At 37.9% G+C, this 19,157-nt stretch overlaps 1 protein-coding gene and 1 long non-coding RNA gene across 4 annotated transcripts; both read right to left on the minus strand.

The window, feature by feature from the left end:
- Positions 1-8,733: 8,733 nt before the first annotated feature.
- On the minus strand, positions 8,734-10,958 carry LOC131235440 (uncharacterized). 2 transcript variants are annotated; one of them, XR_009166128.1, is made up of 6 exons: positions 10,465-10,958; positions 9,894-10,374; positions 9,665-9,769; positions 9,373-9,576; positions 9,095-9,236; positions 8,734-8,955 (listed from the first exon to the last, which is right to left on the minus strand). It is a non-coding gene; the product is annotated as an uncharacterized LOC131235440 (long non-coding RNA). The 2 variants fall into 2 exon arrangements; XR_009166129.1 differs by lacking the exon at positions 9,095-9,236 and having other exon boundaries at positions 9,894-10,956.
- A 524-nt stretch (positions 10,959-11,482) lies between these two features.
- Positions 11,483-14,996, minus strand: LOC131234876 (probable starch synthase 4, chloroplastic/amyloplastic). Of its 2 annotated transcripts, XM_058231864.1 has the most exons (8): positions 14,876-14,996; positions 14,576-14,675; positions 13,740-13,818; positions 13,178-13,243; positions 12,913-13,097; positions 12,746-12,817; positions 11,970-12,013; positions 11,483-11,874 (listed from the first exon to the last, which is right to left on the minus strand). In XM_058231864.1, the coding sequence occupies exons 3-8, from the start codon at positions 13,801-13,803 to the stop codon at positions 11,868-11,870; spliced, it is 438 nt and encodes a 145-aa protein (XP_058087847.1). In that variant the 5' UTR covers positions 13,804-13,818; positions 14,576-14,675; positions 14,876-14,996; the 3' UTR covers positions 11,483-11,867. The 2 variants fall into 2 exon arrangements, 1 of the variants encoding a protein (XP_058087847.1); XR_009165817.1 differs by lacking the exons at positions 11,483-11,874; positions 11,970-12,013; positions 14,576-14,675; positions 14,876-14,996 and having other exon boundaries at positions 12,792-12,817; positions 13,178-13,305; positions 13,740-14,144.
- Positions 14,997-19,157: the final 4,161 nt, after the last annotated feature.

A 19,157-nucleotide genomic window follows, 5' to 3' on the forward strand; every position in this document is an offset into this window, starting at 1 on the left:
ATTTATACAGTACCTTGACCAATAATCTTATAGTTGCTTCCATCACCAAAAGTAACTGAGCCATCAATCATTTCTTTGTAGTTGGTGAACATATCTTTGTTACCTGTCATGTGTCTTGAACAACCACTATCTAGACACCACTTTGAATGGCTAGAAGCCTTGAAGGCGGTGTGGGCAACAAGACAAGTAACTTTAGGAACCCATTTCATTGTTGTTCTGGGTTTTGGAGTACTATTGGCTTTCCTTGCCTTAGTAGAATTGAAATTTCTCTGTTTATCAACTCTGATATTAGACTTAGATTTGAGAAGCTCTTTGAGTAAGTCCACTATCTTTTTAGCTAGGGGGTTATAACTTTGTTTTCTAAAGCTGATGTTATTTGGATTGACTTTAGAAGCTTGAAAAGGTTTTGCATTTTTAAAGTTGTTTTGGTTATTATTTTTCAAGCTCTTAGCTTTTGAGTTCGAGGATTCTCCTTTAACAAATGTAGGAGATGCATTCTTATTTTTTAGAGGTGTGTCTTTGATATAGCCTAAACCCGTTTTATCGCCACATTTTCTGGATATGGTCAATAGTTTTTCAAGCTTAAGGTCTCCATGGGCATACCTCCAAGTATCCTTAGAACTTAATAGAGAAGAAACTTTAAGTTTTAGTTTCTCATTTTCTGTTCGGAGTTTTTCAAGTTCAGAAGTTTTGAAACTTAAATCACATTTAGCTTTTTCATAATAATAAAAAAGATGAGATTTTTCCAAAATAGTATTTTCAAGTTCTTTTAATTTAAGAAAATTTTCTTTTTGAAGCTTTAGTTTGACAACAATTTTGCAACTTTCCCTGCATAAGGCATTATAGGCATCCTGAAGATCATCTTCATTTTCATTTTTAGGGTCACTCCTGAGATTCTCATAATCAAGTGAATTACAACTATTTGAGGAAGTGACTCTAGCTATAGTTATTAGAGCCTTTACTTCATTTGAAGTTTCTTGTTCTGATTCATCCAACTCAGAAAAAACTTTAGAGCTGGATGATTCATTCCAAGTAGCTAGCATGCCTTTTCTTTTTTGCTTTGCCCCTTTTTGGATACTTATTTGCCAAATGCCTATATTCATGGCAGTTGAAACACTAACAGTCTTTTAGAGATTTCTAATTTTTAGATTTTTCATTTCTCTTCTTAGAGGGTTTTTGAAAATCTACTCTTTTCTTACTTTTAAAAATCCTATAAAACTTTTTAACAAGTAAAGCCATATCATCCTCTGAGTTTTCAAAATCTGAATTAACATCACTATCTTTCGAAATAGATTTGGATGATTTAAGAGCTATGGACTTATCTTTGGGAGCTTTAAAATTTAACTCATAGGTTTGAAGGGAACCAACTAACTCCTCAACCTTCATTTGATCTGCGTCTCTTAGTTCCTAAATGGCAGTAACTTTGGAATTAAACCTCTCAGGAAGATATCGCAGTTTTTTAGCACAGAATTTGCTTTCTAGGATACCATCTCCTAGACCCCACATAGAATTGACTATGTCATTTAGTTTCGTATAGAAGTCCATGAAAGACTCATTTTCTTCCATATGAATTTTCTCAAACTTAGTAGTGAGGATTTGAACTTTAGACCTTTTGACAATAGTCGTTCCTTCGTGTGTCATTTAAAGAATGTCCCAGGCTTGTTTAGCTATATCACAAGAAATGATTCTTTTGAATTCATCAGGTGATAGAGCACATGTAATTGCATTTAAAGCCTTAGCATTAGCAATGCTTTCATTTTTCTGAGGTATAGTCCATAAATAAAAAAGGTGTTTATTTAACGGACTTGGTTCCATCACTACCTAGAACCTCAGACATTGGTGGTTTCCATTTGGTTACAGTGGCTTGTTACACGCTTTCATCAATGAATTTCAAGAAAATCCTTATTCTGGCTTTCTAATAAGTATAATTTGAGCCATCAAAAGATGGAGGCCTAGTAATAGACAAGTTATCGAAATTTGACATAATGAAAGAGCTAGATCGATAAGCTTAAGAAAATTAATCCAAGTAAATGAACAATTTAGATCTGATACCACTTGAAAAAGGTGAGCCCTCAGTCCTAGAGAAGGGGGAGGGGTGTGGGATAGGACTATGCTGAAATAAAAAATGCTAAATAGAAATATTAAATATAACTGAATCAATCAAAGATATCAATTGTACTAGTATTGAAAAATTGATTTAAACTTTATTCAAAGGATAACCTTACACAAAAAATAAATATTTATGGTAGGACAACCTGATTTCTTGAACGCAGTAAGGATCAAGATCGCAAACTAAAACAAGAGGCACATAAAGGACGCTATCTATTACATGCATTCACCACATGTACATGAATGAAAAGATTATAAACATTCAACACACATCCATCACATACATCATTATCCACCAAAATACCAAGAGTAATAATGGTTCGGTGTGTACACTAACTATTCTCAAATAGCCACACCTACTCCACTCCCAATAATCACAACCCACGTGATGTAAGACTTGTATCCTACTCCGTACTGTTCCATAGACTCCCGCGATTCTCCTTGAATTCCAGCAACCCTCGACCTATAATCGACGTTTGCACGCGACCCGAAGTTGCATCCTGTTGGTCTATGTGACTCGACTCAAAACTTGTACCCTAAAGGCCGCGTCGTCGCCATGGTTCCAATGCTGCATCTCACGTGCCGATGCGATACCCAGGCTAGGAGTTGTAGGCCTGCATATTTTCTAAAGAAACGTTGTGTATTAAGGATTTCAAGAGAATTTCTACAACCTATCACATCAATCAATCAATCACAAGTCAAGTACACAAGCCATCCCTCTCTCACCAACAAGGCATGACCCCCATCTCTCTCCCATCCCCAAAGTCAACCCTTTCTTATAACACCCATCCCTCTTTCTCATACATCACTCCATCCCATCCCATTCTCTACCAAATCCCAAGCAACTATGAGAGAAAAATTCTAAGGAGAGGAGTAGCTAGGTGTGGCCCATTCCCTACTACCCAATCCCTCATCTCAACCCTTCAAGCATCATCTACTATCAAAGAAGGAGCCAAGGAGCTTAACTTGCCATAGATCCAAGAAGAAGAGTAAACGGTGGGTGATTTAGAAGATCTAACCATTGATTTTCATTGAGGGCCCACTTGTGATGAGACCCATCTTGATATATGAACATGGAGGAGCTCATAGTGGCGGAGCTCCTCCCATATCTGCCGTTTCCTTCTCTCTCTCTCTCTTTTCCTTTTTGTATGGTGTTGATTATGAGGTGTGGCCCACTTGATGTGTGTGTGTGTGGGCCCCACCTATGAAGTATGTATCATGTCCATGCCGTCCATGCATTGGGCCCACCTTGCTGGACTGTCCAGCGGACGGGATTGCTGCCCATCCATCTAGATAGGCCCAGATGAAAGAAAACACAAATATCAGCTGTCCATGTGTGGGACCCACCTCAATATATATGTGCATCCAGCCGTCCATCTACTGGATGCTGGGCTGCTGGTCCAGTAGTCCAGCGGCTGGAAACTGCCGTGAGGCTCCACCGTGATGTTTCTGTTGATCCAAGCCATCCATCTGGTTGGACGGTGGTGGATGAAGCCACCATGATTTATGTATTTTATCCCTGCCATCCAGATGGGCTGGACGGTGGGGCCCGCTGGAATGTATGTGTGGCACCCACACGTGGGGCCAGCAACGATCTAGACCATCCATCTATGTAGACCCCACCGTGGTATATGTGTTTCATCAATGCCGTTTACCTGTTTTCCTGGTGGGTAGGACCCACCCACACGTGCTGCACGTGTGGGATGGGCCCACCTTGATGAATGTATTCGCTATCCCCACCATCCATTTGATTGAGACCGTGGGATGGCACCATGATGTATCTGCTTTAATCCAAGCCGTTCATCTGTCTTGGACATGGGACCCACCCACACGTGTCACACGTGTGGGGTGGGGCCCACCTTGCTGATGCATGTGTCCTACATCCAGTCGTCCATCAGGTTGGATGTGTGGTCCACCTCGATATATGTGTTATATAGCTACGCCGTCCATCTGCTATGGACAGTGGGCCCCTTGCTGCATGTGTTGTATATGCCATGCCGTCCATCCATTCGTTGGACTGGTGGGCCACACGTGTGGACCCACGTGATGTATGTGTTGCTCCCACGTCGTTTAACGGCTGTGGGGCCCATGTGATATATGTGTTGTACATCCACACTAATCAGTTGTTTGGGATGATGCTGGACGCACCCTGATGCATGTTTTAATCCACGCCATCCATTGCATAGATGGTGGGCCCCACATTGACGTATTTGTGGCCTTTGACGATGCCCGATGTGATGTATGAGAGGCTCATATGCGTGGCCTAATGTGATATATTTGTGACCCATTTGGCGAGGCCCATTATGATGTATATGTGGCCCATGAGTGAGGCCCGATGTATTGTATATGAAGCTCATGTGATGCGGCCCATGATGATACATAAGCGCCTAGGTGTCGAATACCAGTAGGCGGCGTCTCCCATTGTGTCGTGGTCGGTTGGAAAGGGGTGTGGCCTTATCCGCCCGAGTGAGGGGGCTGCAAGCTAGGCTGAGTTTGACCAACTCCCAAATGGGTCCGCTTTGACGAGCCAGGTAGGCATTAGTATACTGCTAGTAAGTGGATAGTGTGGTCTCTTCCACTTGTTGGGCTGTGTAGCTAGGGAGGGGATAGTCAGTGTGGAGTATACTAGACCGTGGTGATGATCCCAGAGATGTACAGTGCTGATATGTGGACTTATTGAGCAAGAGTTGCATACTCAACATTTTTCTCATTCATTCATTCATTCACCATCCACTTGGGCTGGTGGTGCGCAACTAATTCTTGTGTACCTTTGTAATGACCAGGATTTCGGTTGGGGCGTGCAACTAACCTGAGATCAGGAGTTTACCACATTGAGTCTGACTATCCAAATTTAGGTATGAGACTGGTTTGGATAGAAGTCTCTTGTGATGGACCCTATAGCTTGTGATATCATGTACTATCATCCCGACTTCACACTCTAGCTTGGTCATTTCATTCGTACCACATAGTGCATTGCATCCTTAGCACATAGTATTTGGTTTACTATGCTTCTGTATTGTATAGCCTAGATGAGGTTGATGGTATTCGTGGATTCGTCAGGATTTATATAGTGCATTGCTTCCTCATTATATGATATTGGCTTATTATATTTTTACATCGCATAGCCTGGATAAGGCTGATGGTATTACGGATTTGCTACGATCTGTATTGCATACTCTGATATTGTATGACTTATGAATTTTTCAGTATTTCTTTTTACTCTGATATTGCTTACTTAACGCTTACCTTGTGCACACACTTACACCACCCTCCAAGCTTTCTATAAGCTTATACACGATAGATGCGTGCAGGTGGCATTAAGTCGCAGCAACGTTGAGCTTGGAGCATGCAGCTATTTTCTAGAGCTTTGATTTTCAATATATGTATTTTCCTTTTAGTACTGTATTCAATTATTTATATTAGTGGATATGTGATGATGATATTACCTTTGTGATTTGTGTAAACTTGTGGTTATGCTTCTTACGAGGTAAATGTACATTGAAAAATCTTCCTTGTAGGATCCCAAGATTGGAATCTGGCGTATGAGCGCTGAGAGTTGAGAATGGGGTACTACGGAGGCAGTCGGCACCGGATTGGTTGATCGAGAATTTTGTGAACCCGGTTTCTGAATTTGGGGCGTGACACGTGATATTGGCGTTCACTATAAAATAAGGTTTTCTCAAGTTCACCTTAAAACTTATACAGTTATGTTTTTAATTGGGCTATCACAATCAAAACCCCGCGCTGAGATTTTTTGGCTGATCTCAGTCAAAACCAATACAGAGATTTTCTGGCTAATCTCAAAAACCAAAATGCTAATAAACAAAAGTACTTATCTTCTTCTTGAAGACGCAACTTGATGTAGCTCGTAGAACCGCTTCGATTGATGTGTAGATGTTCAATGTCCAACAAACATAATCAAGGGTTCTAATATCTAAATAGATTTTAAATTATCTCAAACATTGGGCTACTTGTTTAAATTCCTTAGATCTCAAAGGGTAGAATAAAACCTCTCTTTAAAAGAAAATCAAATTCACAATATAGAGATCAAGGAATTACAAAAACAAATAAGCTATTAAAGGATCTAAAATTACCGGACTATAACTTGATAATGACGGGGACTTTTCTCTTAAAGTGGAGGCTTTCTGTGGCTTTTCTGAATGATTTGGAATAAGAAAAGAACTCTATTTATAGGTTGAAAAACGGTTCCTTCGACTGGTCGAGTGGCTTGCTTGACTAGTCGAGTGGCCTGCTTGACTGGTCGTGGGAGCCACAAATATGTTACTGGAGATCGAGTTGAGCTCCCCATGACTGGTTGAGCAGATCTCTACGATTGGTCGAGCAGGGTGCTCAACTGGTCGAGGATCTACCAGAAAATTTTCAAATTTGAGTTTGAAACTTGGACTGATCGAAGCAATTTTTGGACTAGTCGAACTAGAGCCTGGAGTAGTCGAACATAGGCTAGGACTAGTTGAATTTTAGGCTATACAAAGTATAAATATCTGTAAATAATAAGCATAAGAAAGGACCTAAACGTAGGGTCTTTCTAGGGTCACTTATACCTGGAACATTGGACATTGAACTCAAATCTTCAGTAGCTTCATATCTTCTACATGAAGTAGATTTGCATTAGTAGCTTGATCTTGAAGTAGACTTATTAGTAGCTAGATCTTTGAACTTGAAGTAGATCTCAACCTTGTAGAAGTATCTTCATGTCTTGCACTTTCAATCTTCATATGATGATGATGATCTTGAAGGTGAACTTGCCATCTTGCTTCACTTGAAGGTGAACTTTCCATCATATGAACGAGTCACAGTCTAAATTGTTTTGTCTCATCGAAATTTGACAACAAAGGGTGCTTTATATACATCACAGCACTTACAAGAATGGCTTGCAAATGTTCTTTATGATCCTCACAACTCATGGAGTATATCAAAATGTCATCAATGAATACGATGACAAATCTATATAAAATGGGTCTAAACACTTTGTTAATAAGATCTATAAACATGGCAGGAACATTGGTAAGTCTAAAGGGCATTATCAGAAATTCATAGTACCCAAAAATTGTTTTGAATGCTATTTTTTTATATATCTTCTTTCCTAACCCGCAATTAATGGTACCTTAATTGTACATCTATCTTAGAAAAGCACTAGGCATCTTATAATTGGTCAAACAAATTATCGATCCTAGGAAGAGGGTATTTTTTTTTTATTATCGTAAGCTAGTTTAATTTACGATGATCAATATAAAGTCGCGTCATTCCATCCTTCTTTCTAACAAACAAAACTAGAGCACCCCATGGTGATACACTTGGCTAAATAAAACCATTACGTACAAGTTCGTCTAGCTAGTGCCTCAACTCCTTCATGTCAAATGGAGGCATATGATAAGGCACAAGTGCAATTGGTGATACACCAGCCATAAGATCGATAATGAAATCAATCTCATGCTGCGGGGTTAGTCTAGTTAATGACTTAATTAACACATCATAGTTTTCACACACTAATGGAGTTCCTAATATTACTGGTTCATCATAACCTTGTCAACAACACATAACTGGACACAGTATAAATAACTAACTTTTATATGAAAAAAAAGAAATCCCATCAGATTCTTGAAACATAATAGTCCTGGTCTCACAGTCTATCGGGGTCAGCTAGTCCATGCCGACAATAAAGTCGTGATGATATATACTTGCTACTAATAGATTGAGTTGTACTTCTTTACTTCCCAAATCAACACGACATTAGGGACAGAGTTTAGTAGATTCAGAGTAATCTCCTATGGCGGTTACTACGGATACATTAGGTATAGGCAAAGTATTTATCTTCAATTGATTTACGATGGCACAAGAAATAAATGACGTCATATATCTAGTATTAATAAGGATAAATATAGGAGTGTTGTGTATATAAGCAGTACCTTTACAAGTTTGAGGTACATAATGGTTTGTTTCTTCTACCTTGGTCGATAAGGCGTGAACTTGGGCTTGCTACAACAGATTAGGAATATGAGCAGTTTGCATCAAAGGAGGACGACCTATTCGTACTGGAGGAGTAGCGTTTGTCACTACAAGAAAAGGGGGTTTTAGCCTCGGTTCAAAACTGTGGCTAAAAAGGTTAAAAACTGAGGCTAAAGCCTTTAGCCTCAGTTTTGCCTCAGTTATCCAAACCAAGGTTGAAACCCCTGTGGCTAAAGGCTTTAGCCTCAGTTTTAACAATCGAGGCTAAAATGACTTTTATAGCCTCGGTTCTTCAAGTGAGGTTAAAAACCTTTTTAGCTTCAATTTTCTCGAAATGAGGCTAAATCAAAATTTTAGCCTCCATTGTTTTCAACTGAGACTAAATCCAAATTTTAGCCTCAATTGCCTCCAACCGAAGCTAAATCTATTTTTAACCTCGGTTCTCAACAACCGAGAGTAAAGTCTTTAGCCACGGGAATTTCAGCCTTGGTTATCAACAACCGAGGCTAAATTCAAGCTTCAGTTACAAATTGAGGCTAAAAATGTTTTTTTTTTTTTAAATATTTATTCAATCCACTCATGAAACAATCAATCATGAAAGCCACAATACCAAGAAAACAATTAACAACCGTCTATTTAAAGTTTAACTACTTTAAATCAATCAAAATGTTACATAACATTAGGTTCCACAAATAATACAAAGTCATGGTCGCGCCCGTCATCACCAGTGCCGTCGTGCTTGGCAGACCCTGAGATAACACTGCCCGTCCATCTTTTGCTGCTTTCAGGCCAATGTCATCATTGCATTTACCAGCATTCTCCATTTGAATTATGCGTAGCAGGCCCCTGCAACCTCAACAGGTAGCTCTGGCCTGCTGGCTGCAAGACATGAAATGAAACTCTCAAACAAGAAAGGAAATGCAGATGGATGTGTATGGATGCATAGCAGGCCCTGCAACCTAGCTCATTCATTTGTCAAGGACTGAGCAAGACAACAAATGATTGACCAACCACTTACCTACAAGATGGGACTAATCCAATTTTGTATTAGTTTCAGTTTGGAGTTTCTTCATGATAAGAGGATTGAAGTCAGGTTTGAGATGATTAGAGAGCGATGCCCCCAAGAAAGCTGTGTCCTTAACCATTGCATTCGATTTCACCTGCAAATTGATGTAGTAGTCATAACAAGAAATAGAAAGTGTAGCTATATTAATAATGCAATTGAAAAAAGTAAAGAACTATTTATAAAACATATCTTGGTTAGTCACATTTTGACCTAGGTATGATTCACAATACCTTTCTCCCAGATTTCTTCTGCTCCTGAATAAAAGACTCTGCCGACTTAGCTGGAATGACCTTGTCAGCTGTGCTGTACAGATACAGCTGAGGGTAGGGAGGCTGGTTGCTTGAGAGGATGGAGATGATCTTCCTCAACCTCCTATTTACATCAGGCAAGTTCAGAAACTTAGAGAAGAACTTCTCTAAAATTGATAGGAGCACCTTCTCAATCAACAGGGGTTTGTTATTAGTATCGAGTTTAGGAGTTGGTAAATATTGAAAGATATTTACAAACAGGGCCATCATATACCTTCCATCTGGTGATCGATGAACATTGAGAAATTGAAACAGATGCTTGCACTGAGGTTAGGAAGGATTTTGATTATACGTGGCCCATATTAGGATGCAAGTCACACTACACAAAGTAGACAATGCAAACACAGCAACATACTGTTCGAAAAACTATACACAAAAGCTTTAATTCGTGATTGAGTAAGCTGCATTAACTGAGATCATCAAAAGATACAATGGTTGCTCACCTGAAGCTTTGTTAATATGTGTGCAATTGTATTGTCTCTGGCTCAACCAATCAGGACTAGGCATGCTAGAGCGCGTAGGCAGTCGAGAGAAGCTGGAGGTGTAAATATCTTAGGATGGAGAAGATGCAAAAGAACCTTTATACCATTGTTGGCACACACAACATCCCTTGCTTGGCGATATCCTAGTTCTAGCTGTGCAGCAAGGCCGGCACAACCTGCTCCAGGACCTAAAAATATCCTCCGATCTCCAACTACTGCAGGAGTAATAGTAGGCACAACAGTCTGTGAACTATTGCAAGTGTCCTAAATAAACAAATCAACATCAAAACCACACAACCATGGGATTTAAATGATTATGGAGGATCTTTTGTTCACTTGGTAAAATACCTTGAAAAGCATATACGGTGTTCCAGTTTCTATCTGTGATTTCAGAATTTCAAACCATAGGGTCTGTGCCTGAACAACTTTTTTTTGCCTTGCCCTGAGTCCAACAAATACAAAGACAATTTGTAACATTTTCATTGAATGAAAGTACCAAAATTTTCAAACTTCAAGCTCCAGTCAAGCTTACCTCTCTTTCATATCTAGTGTACAGTTCTTCAAATTCCTCACCCCAACAATCAGATAAACTTGGAGCCTCATTTGGGCAAAACAATGACCACTCCCCATTGCTGTTCACCCTTTTCATGAAAAGGTCAGGAACCCAAATGGCATAAAATAGATCCCTAGCTCTGTGTTCTTCTTGTAAGAATGCAGCAAAACAAACATTGATAAGGCAGCTCAGACCACCATAATAAGCCTCCCAACAGTTAAAAAAAGAAAACTCCAAAAAACATTCATCAAAGCCTAGAGCAGCATGTGTAAAAGAGAGGGCTCTACCACAGCAGACTATCCAACTATGCAGCCATACAGATCAACATAAATTAGGTAGACAAAAATGCAGAATAAGTATTTCAAAATGAATAAATGTACTTCTTGTTGAAACACAAAATCAGGCATTCTAATGAAGCACTTTGAACTGATATATCCATGCTTGTGCCATACACATTACAGGTGTCATCCAAAGTCAAAAAAACAACCCAGGCCACATGCAATTTAAGTGCTGAAGTATTAAGGGCCCGACACCTACAAATTGAGTTTTCACAACAAACATACAATAAATTCATTATATTTGACTAACTAAATCATACAAACATTCAGCTCAAAAAATGTCCATCAAAGTAAATGGATTACATAACCAATATCTATATATATATTGCACTACAGAACAAAAATGAGAACAATGTAGGAACAAGGTGAGTTCGACAAAGAACTGAGATGTCAATGATTGATAAATTTCTACATACAATAACATGAGCTGACTCCTCGTTCACAACACTCCCATCTTTCTTCCGATGGGTCGTTATGAACAACGTTGCTCGATCAGGAGACTCTCCACCAAGATTCTTTGCCTGCTTTTTCCATGTAAAAACAAATGAGTTGGTAACACAGAAAATGTTTTTTCTTCCCACTTTCACCATTGGGGAAAAAAATGATTGCAGGTGAATCAGTAATGCGTACAAATATAAATGTATAAAGCACACAAGAACTTAATTCAAAATCTTTTTTTTGCATAGAATAGTTGTAAGCAATCCTTATTTTTCATCATATGAACTGCTAGAACCTAGTGTGTTAAAGCAAAAGAAAAAGTATAGAAAGATCCCTCTACACCACTTTATTTATAATGTTGCAGGTGAAAGAACCACTCTAATAATACAACCCAGGCCCACTTAATCCAGTCAAAAAAAGATCCACAAATATATAATAAATAAATAAATTTATTTGCAGCAAATAACAACAATGATGTTCTTTATGTTCAGAACTTAAAGAGTGGAAATAATATTGATAATAAAACTTGCAACAGAGTCTATCTTCTGTACTAGTTGGCTGGGTGATGTTGGTAGTCGGAGTTGGTTCTTCTGAGGCTTCTATACTTCAGTTGCTGGATCATTTGACAATAAAAGGAGATGGAAACCTGAACATCAAGTGACTCATTTAATTAAATTAGAGTATGGTTGACATTCTCAATTCACTTACCCTAATATTGGCATCGTCATAACTTCTTGTAAGAGAAATTCAGCATTTCTATCCGACAATTTTAAAATAGCCATATCACAGCATTGTCTAGTGTGTATGTGAATCTTTTTGGTATCACATAGTTTTTTTTTAAAATAAAAATAAAAAATAAAAAATTGGCATTTACAGATATTTATTTGGTTTGTTATGACAAAGGAAACCATGGCCTCACCTGACGAATCCACCAATATACATAAGTTGAAATTTTATACCCTTTTGAAGAATCAAATTTCTCTATCCCACGCAGTAATCTAATCAAACCTCCTAACATTCAGAAAGGAAGTTAGCTGTGAGATGGACCCAGGAACAAAAATCCGTGTGGCATGTTAACAGTCTAGAAAGAGGAGCAAGTTCAAAATGCAATGGAGATGGAGTTAGTGGTAAGAAGTATCACCTGAACAAGGACAGCCATTTCAGCCCCCATGTTATCATATTTTTGAGTAAAATCAGGGTAGAGACATAGAGAGAGAGAGTCGGGGCAGGGAGAGAAAGATGGAGATACTATTGTTACAATGTTGGAGAACACAATCACACCCTAAAGAATGGGAACATGTAAAACACGTCGCACCTTGATGCCTTTTTCTTAATTCAAATGAACCATTGAAATCAATTACCTTAATTGGATTGACTCTATCATGTGATGCATTTTCTTGCATCCTATCATGTCTACTCAGCTGGTGAACATCAATGCCACAGGATGCCAACTCTGAAGTAGGTGTTGTCCCCTGATACTCAAAATTGTGGCATGTAAAGAAAATTCTAGTTGTATTCAAACCTCTAGGAGCATACAAATCCCAATAGAGTGGTGCCTGAGAAGCCAAGTTTACTTATTAGAGGGGGGAAAAACATCAGAAATTATTTATGAAAAGGAACTAGTGAAATTCTAACTGTTGCTAGTACATACAACAAACGCTGTCTGCTGGTCATGGTGATGGATTATATCTGGTTTCTTGCCAGCTCGAAGAAGCAATTCAGGTGCTGCATGACTAAAGAATGAAAAATGCTTGAAATCATCATTCTCTCCATTAAACTGTCCTCTCCAGAAGAATTTAGCCAGATGATGAGGCTCAATGAAATAGACAGGAAGACCTGTTAACAATTTTACTAAACATGAATCATAACATCATTTGCAAATGGAAGCTAAGAATTAATAAGGAACTAACGCTGACCTTCGACTGTTCCAACCCAAATTTTATTTCGGAATAGCTTATCAGCTGTTGGAAATGAATCTGTTTCTAGAAGACGAAGACAGTGAAGAACATGGAATCAAAAAGCTAATGATGCGCCAATTTGGTCCCTTGCAAAGGCATAAGTAAAAGCATAGTGATGAAATTCTAAAGACAAGATGGCAATATATTCTATATGAAAAGTAAAGCAGGCCTACATAAGCAAACGCTAATACTAAACAATGTTGTATATTGGAGGCATTTCATTGTACCATTATTGTGAAAACCCAACATCATTACAAGAGGACCGTTTTTTACAAGTATATTCAAAGATGATAGATCAATTGACACTTGATGTAAACTTGATTGATGATCACTTTACAAAAACATTATTATGAAAATTGCACAAAGCGGATGGGAAGAACACTTAGTATCTGGACATCTTAAATGTAATGAAGCACATCAAAATGCAATGAAGTTCAAATTCAAAATGCAATGGAGCACATAATGATCATTTAAATGAATGCTTGATACATAGAAAATTTTTAGAGGGAATGCTGCAAACTTGAAATAAATTTGAGTCCTTTACATCTGGCCACAGCTCCTTCAAGAAAACAATCATCATGCATACTGGGTCTTGATACCTGTCCAAAGATAAAATAAGTAGGATAAGAAGAAGAAGTGAATGATTTGAGTCCTAGCTCATCTATTTTAGACTGAAGCATTCCTTTATAAATGAATAGGAAAGCTGAACAAGGAAAATCATGGAGCATGCAAGAGGTAAAGACAGGCTGCAAAAGGCTCATGGATATTTCCTAAGCCGACATTCAAGTTAAAGTATTAAGAGAAGAAATTCAAAGGTTTTATAACAATGTTTTGACAGAATAACAAAACTATCAGGCTACAAGTTGAGCCCATAGACAATTACATGAGCAGAGAAATCATTTTACCCCATATTTGCATAGTTTCATGTTATTTCCTCCTTACGATAGACAATTCTTCAAAAAACTTATTTCTTTAATATTTAAATTGGGTTCAAAGGTGACTATTACATGATATGATTGATGCACCATGGTTCACGCTGTTTCCAGTTCCAGCACACTACCGGAGAACGTTTTTTTTTTTGTGCACATAGGCAGGAGGATCTTCAAGTGCTTGGGTTTCATCTCTTTCATTGTTTCACTGTTTACCATAGTAATGCATGCCAAGAATATTTTACTAACATCTATAAGCTAAGAAGATATCGATTTAAAAAGTTCTAAAACATGAGATGGAGGATACAAGACTTGAAGGCACACAAGAGGGTTTGTCTGTAACAATCATAACTGTGACAAAAAAAAAAAAAAAACACAACACGAGCTGTCAGTATATTAAAGGGAAGACTCAAAATGCATGAGTTACCTAATAAAAGAAGACACTCTGCCTTCTAACAGCACTACCTTCTGAGAAAGTAATGTTGAAAGCAAGCTCATATGTCTCTTCTGGATATAGACTGCTCCAGCTATGTTTAACAATATGCAACAACAAAACTACGGTGCATACATGAATATTTCGAGATGTTGAGGTAAAAAGATTGGTCCTGCTTTTGGTGAATTTGGTGTGATAAGAACAAATAACAGAGAGAATTCAGATCAGATGCCATAGCCAGTTACTATTTGTGATATGGGTGTTAAGAATTTTGATGGTGAGGATTTAACTTACAAAGAGATCTGGATAGACTTCATTGCTGATGCTCCTGTCCTCATAGCATCTATAGTTTCTGTTGTTGCCTTTGCACCTTCAAGCATAATCATCTACATACAGGATGGTTATAAACATTATTTCTGGCATAGAAGAAGCCCTTCGTTGAGATTATGACATGCACCAATATGATTGCATTATCAGTAGTAGACATAAGATGACGAGGAAGAAGAAATTAACAAAATAAATGAATGAATGAAATTTCAAGGAAAAAAGAAACAACACAATTGCTATCTTCAGAGAGTGCATAAAAAATTGGCAGAAGCATCATGATATAACTTACAAGTCAGTCACAATAAGTTTTTCTTTTCTTTCTTTCTATAATATGCCTGTATAAAAGCTAAAATGATGGAGTTCCTTTTTTTCTCTTTACTCATAGCTAACAAGAGTTAAATGATTAGGCAACAAAATCACAAATGTTGAACATGGAATCCAGTAACAATGTATCATGAATATAAAAGACATCCTATGCAAATGAAATGACTAAATGTCAGCTTGCCAAGTTTGAACTGCATGACCCATACATGTATGTAAAAATGCAGTATATCTGATTAATGTGTCGGGATTTTCCCTTAAGAACAACTATGTCAAATGATCACATTAAGGTCTGGATTGTTGAGAGCCTTTAGGTTCAAACCTGGGAATGATTTTCCTACCTCGAGTTTGTTCTGTTCTTCTGTTACTTTATGCTCCAAAGAATTATCTGCTCAATCGAAAGAGAAACAAAGACTGTGATGAGGATTTCATATGAAGAAAAAGAAGAAGATGAAGAAGAAAACACCATGAAAAACTCTCTTTGCATGTTTTTTTTAGGCTTAAAATGTTGTTCTGAAGTTGTAGAAAGAAACCCATGAAGATTGCTTCTTTTGTATGTTTAAATGCAGTTATAAAATAATTGAAAGAAACCAACAAAGAATTTTCTTTGCATGCCATTTTCAGTTTTGAAATCCTAGGAAATAGGAAAGTTCCATCATCCATCTGTTTTGGACTTAAAATGCAGTTTTGAAATTGGTAAAGAACCCACAGGATTTTTTTTTCATGCATGTTGCTTGTGGGTTTAAAATGCAGTTTTGACATCATAGAAAGAGACTAGTTCTTTCTTCTTTTTTTTCTTTTTTCTTTTTGGTCTGTTTATTGGGATGTTGAAATGCAGTATTGAGTCATAGACAAAAACCATGAAGATTTTTCTTTGTTGGTTTTGAGCTTGAAATACATTTTTGAAACTATAAATGTTTGTTTGAGCTTACTTAAGCAATCAAAACAGTCAGCTGCTCTAGATTTAAAACGAATTCCTATGTCTATAATCCGCACTCAAATTCGAATTCAACAGCATGTATGAACCCCCATAAACAATCACAAACCTTCAGAAACGCTAAATCTACAATCATCTCAAAGCAGAAACCCTATCACCAACTAAAGAAATGAAAATTCATACCGATCATGCAAGCTTTCAAGTTCGTCTCCCTTGGATAGTTTCTGCATTATGCTCGAGAGGGTCCGAGCTCCAGTATCGCCATCTGCTGAACATCTGGATGGGAGAACCCGACCCCGGGGCTTTTTCGACGGAGTCTCCGTCCCAAAGACCTCCGGCGAGAGGTCTCTTGCAGTCGGAGCAACGGATTCCGCTGCCATGGAAGGGTTCTGCTTTAGATGCTTCGGCGAAAACTGCGCCACGCGGTGGCATTGGAGAATCTCAGTATAGAAAGAGGAGCCGGAGCTAGGGTTTTCTATGCAAAAAAAAGGAGGGACGATCGAGGTGTGAAAATCCCAGGGGAAAACCCTAGAAAGAGAACGAAAATCTCTCTCACTCGCTCGCATAGCGAGTGAGAAAAGGAGTTGGGGGGAAAAAGCGACGTGCCTGCGAATTTATATTTCGGAATTAGACTTTAGGCCTCGGTTCCTATGCTACCAAGGCTAAAAAGTAGACGTTTGGCCGCCGTTCCTATGCAACCGAGACTGAAAAGTCCAATTTCATTTCTACTTATTTATTTATTTTTTTCAAAATTTTCAATTATTTGAAATTTGTCAATTTAAAAAAAAATTCCAATTTTTTTCAAGATTCTCAAGTTCAACATTCTTATTTTTTTTTTTCAAAAATTTTCAAAATTCTTATTTTTTTTAAAATTCTCAATTTTTTTTTTTAAAATTCATACTTTTTCATAATTATCATTTTTTTATTCTTAAATTTTCAAAAAAAATTCTTAATTTTTTAAAAGTTCTCAAAATTTTAAAAAATTCTTAGTTCTTAAAAAAATTCAAAATTCAAATCTTTTTCAAAACACTCAATTTTTTTTTTTTTTTTAAAATTCTCAATTTTTTCCCAATTGTCTCCATTTTTTTTCCAAAATTCTCCATTTTTTCACAATTGTCAAAAATTTTAAAAATTATTAATTCTTTCAATATTCTCGATTTTTTTTAATATTCTTAAATGTAGACTTTTGGCCTCGGTTCTTATGCAACAGAGGCTAAAAAGTAGACTTTTGGCCTCGGCTACTATGCAACTGAGGCTAAAATGTAGACTTTTCGCCTCAGTTCTTATGCAACTGAGGCTAAAAGGTAGACTTTTCGCCTCGGTTTCTATGTAACTGAGGCTAAAAAATAGACTTTTTGCCTTGGTTTCTATGCAACTGAGGTTAAAAAGTAGACCTTTCGCCTCGGTTCCTATGCAACTGAGGCTAAAAAGTAGACCTTTCGCCTCGGTTCCTATGCAACTGAGGCTAAAAATTAGACCTTTCGCCTCGGTTCCTATGGAACTGAGGTTAAAAAGACCTTTCGCCTTGGTTCCTATGCAACTAAGGTTAAAAAGTAGACCTTTCACCTTGGTTCCTATGCAACTGAGGCTAAAAAGTAGACTTTTTGCCTCGTTTCCTATGTAATTGAGGCTAAAGAGTAGATTTTTTACCTCGGTTCCTATGCAACTGAGGCTACAAATTTGACCTTTCACCTCGGTTCCTATGCAACTGAGGCTAAAAAGTAGATTTTTTACCTCGGTTCCTATGCAACTGAGGCTACAAATTAGACCTTTCGCCTCGGTTCCTATGCAACTAAGGTTAAAAAGTAGATTTTTCACCTTGGTTCCTATGCAAATGAGGCTACAAATTATACCTTTCACCACGGTTCCTATGCAACTGAGGCTAAAAAGTAGATTTTTCACCTCGGTTCCTATGCAACTGAGGCTACAAATTAGACCTTTCGCCTCAGTTCCTATGCAACTGAGGCTAAAAAGTAAACTTTTCGCCTCGGTTCCTATGCAACTGAGGGTAACAATTAGACCTTTCGCCTCGGTTCTTATGCAATTGAGGCTAAAAAGTAGACCTTTCGCCTCGATTCCTATGCAACTGAGGCTAAAATGTAGACCTTTCACCTCGGTTCCTATGCAACTGAGGCTAAAAAGTAGACTTTTTACCTCGGTTACTATGCAACTGAGGCTAAAAACTAGACTATTAGCCTCAGTTCCATAGCAACTGAGGCAAAAAATGAACTTTTAGCCTCAATTCCATAACAACTGAGGCTAAAAAACACATTTAGCCTCCATTTTTTCAACCGAGGCTAAAAAATTGAGGCAAAAGGCCTACTTTCTTGTAGTGTGTACTGCTTATATACACGACACTCTTTTAAGAAATAACTAGGCTTCCTACAATAGTTACAGGCTAGGATAGGAGTACTATAACATCTTGGCATAGGTGCTTGCTGTCGAGTGAAATGAGGCTTTTTTATCAACTGGATAAATAAGACTTGACCTATTCCTATTGACCATATGTATACAAGCCTTTGTTAGACGTTCTGAGCATCAAAGAGGTTTGATCATTTTAAAAATCCCTTAGAGCCAATGCTCGACTTCTATAGGTTCATGTGTACTAGGAAAAGTAGGTGGTTGCAACCTCTGAAATTTGTCGAATATATAATCATCATGGGCGGGAACGGGATGAGAAGTAGGCACAACTGACATGATTGATTCAACTGGCAGAGTTGGCTCAATCGACAGTGTTAGCTCAACAGGTGGAGTTGGCATTCTCTAAGTAATAATTTCTACAAGAGTCACTAGAGTCTGATGTTGTTGTTGCATAAGGAAAAACATTTGATTAAGCATATCCCTAGCCGGTGTTGTCTAAGTAGCAGAAGGCGTGGTCGGAGGAACATGATTTTGACTTGAGGTAGGTACCTCAGATATACCAGGTAAGTTAGGATGATCCTAATGTGTTTCATTTTGTCGGGATTGTATAACGGAAGATCAATTTCTTTT

The sequence above is a fragment of the Magnolia sinica genome, chromosome 19 (genome assembly GCF_029962835.1).
Source record: "Magnolia sinica isolate HGM2019 chromosome 19, MsV1, whole genome shotgun sequence".
Taxonomy (NCBI): domain Eukaryota; kingdom Viridiplantae; phylum Streptophyta; class Magnoliopsida; order Magnoliales; family Magnoliaceae; genus Magnolia; species Magnolia sinica.

Excerpts from the sequence above, each read along its gene's own strand:
- LOC131234876 (XM_058231864.1), bottom strand. The coding sequence starts at position 13,803 with ATGCATGATGATTGTTTTCTTGAAGGAGCTGTGGCCAGATGTAAAGGA. Across the intron at positions 13,098-13,177 it reads TTGGGTTGGAACAGTCGAAG|GTCTTCCTGTCTATTTCATT; the intron begins GTCAGCGTTAGT and ends AATTGTTAACAG. Across the intron at positions 12,818-12,912 it reads ACCAGCAGACAGCGTTTGTT|GCACCACTCTATTGGGATTT; the intron begins GTATGTACTAGC and ends TTGGCTTCTCAG.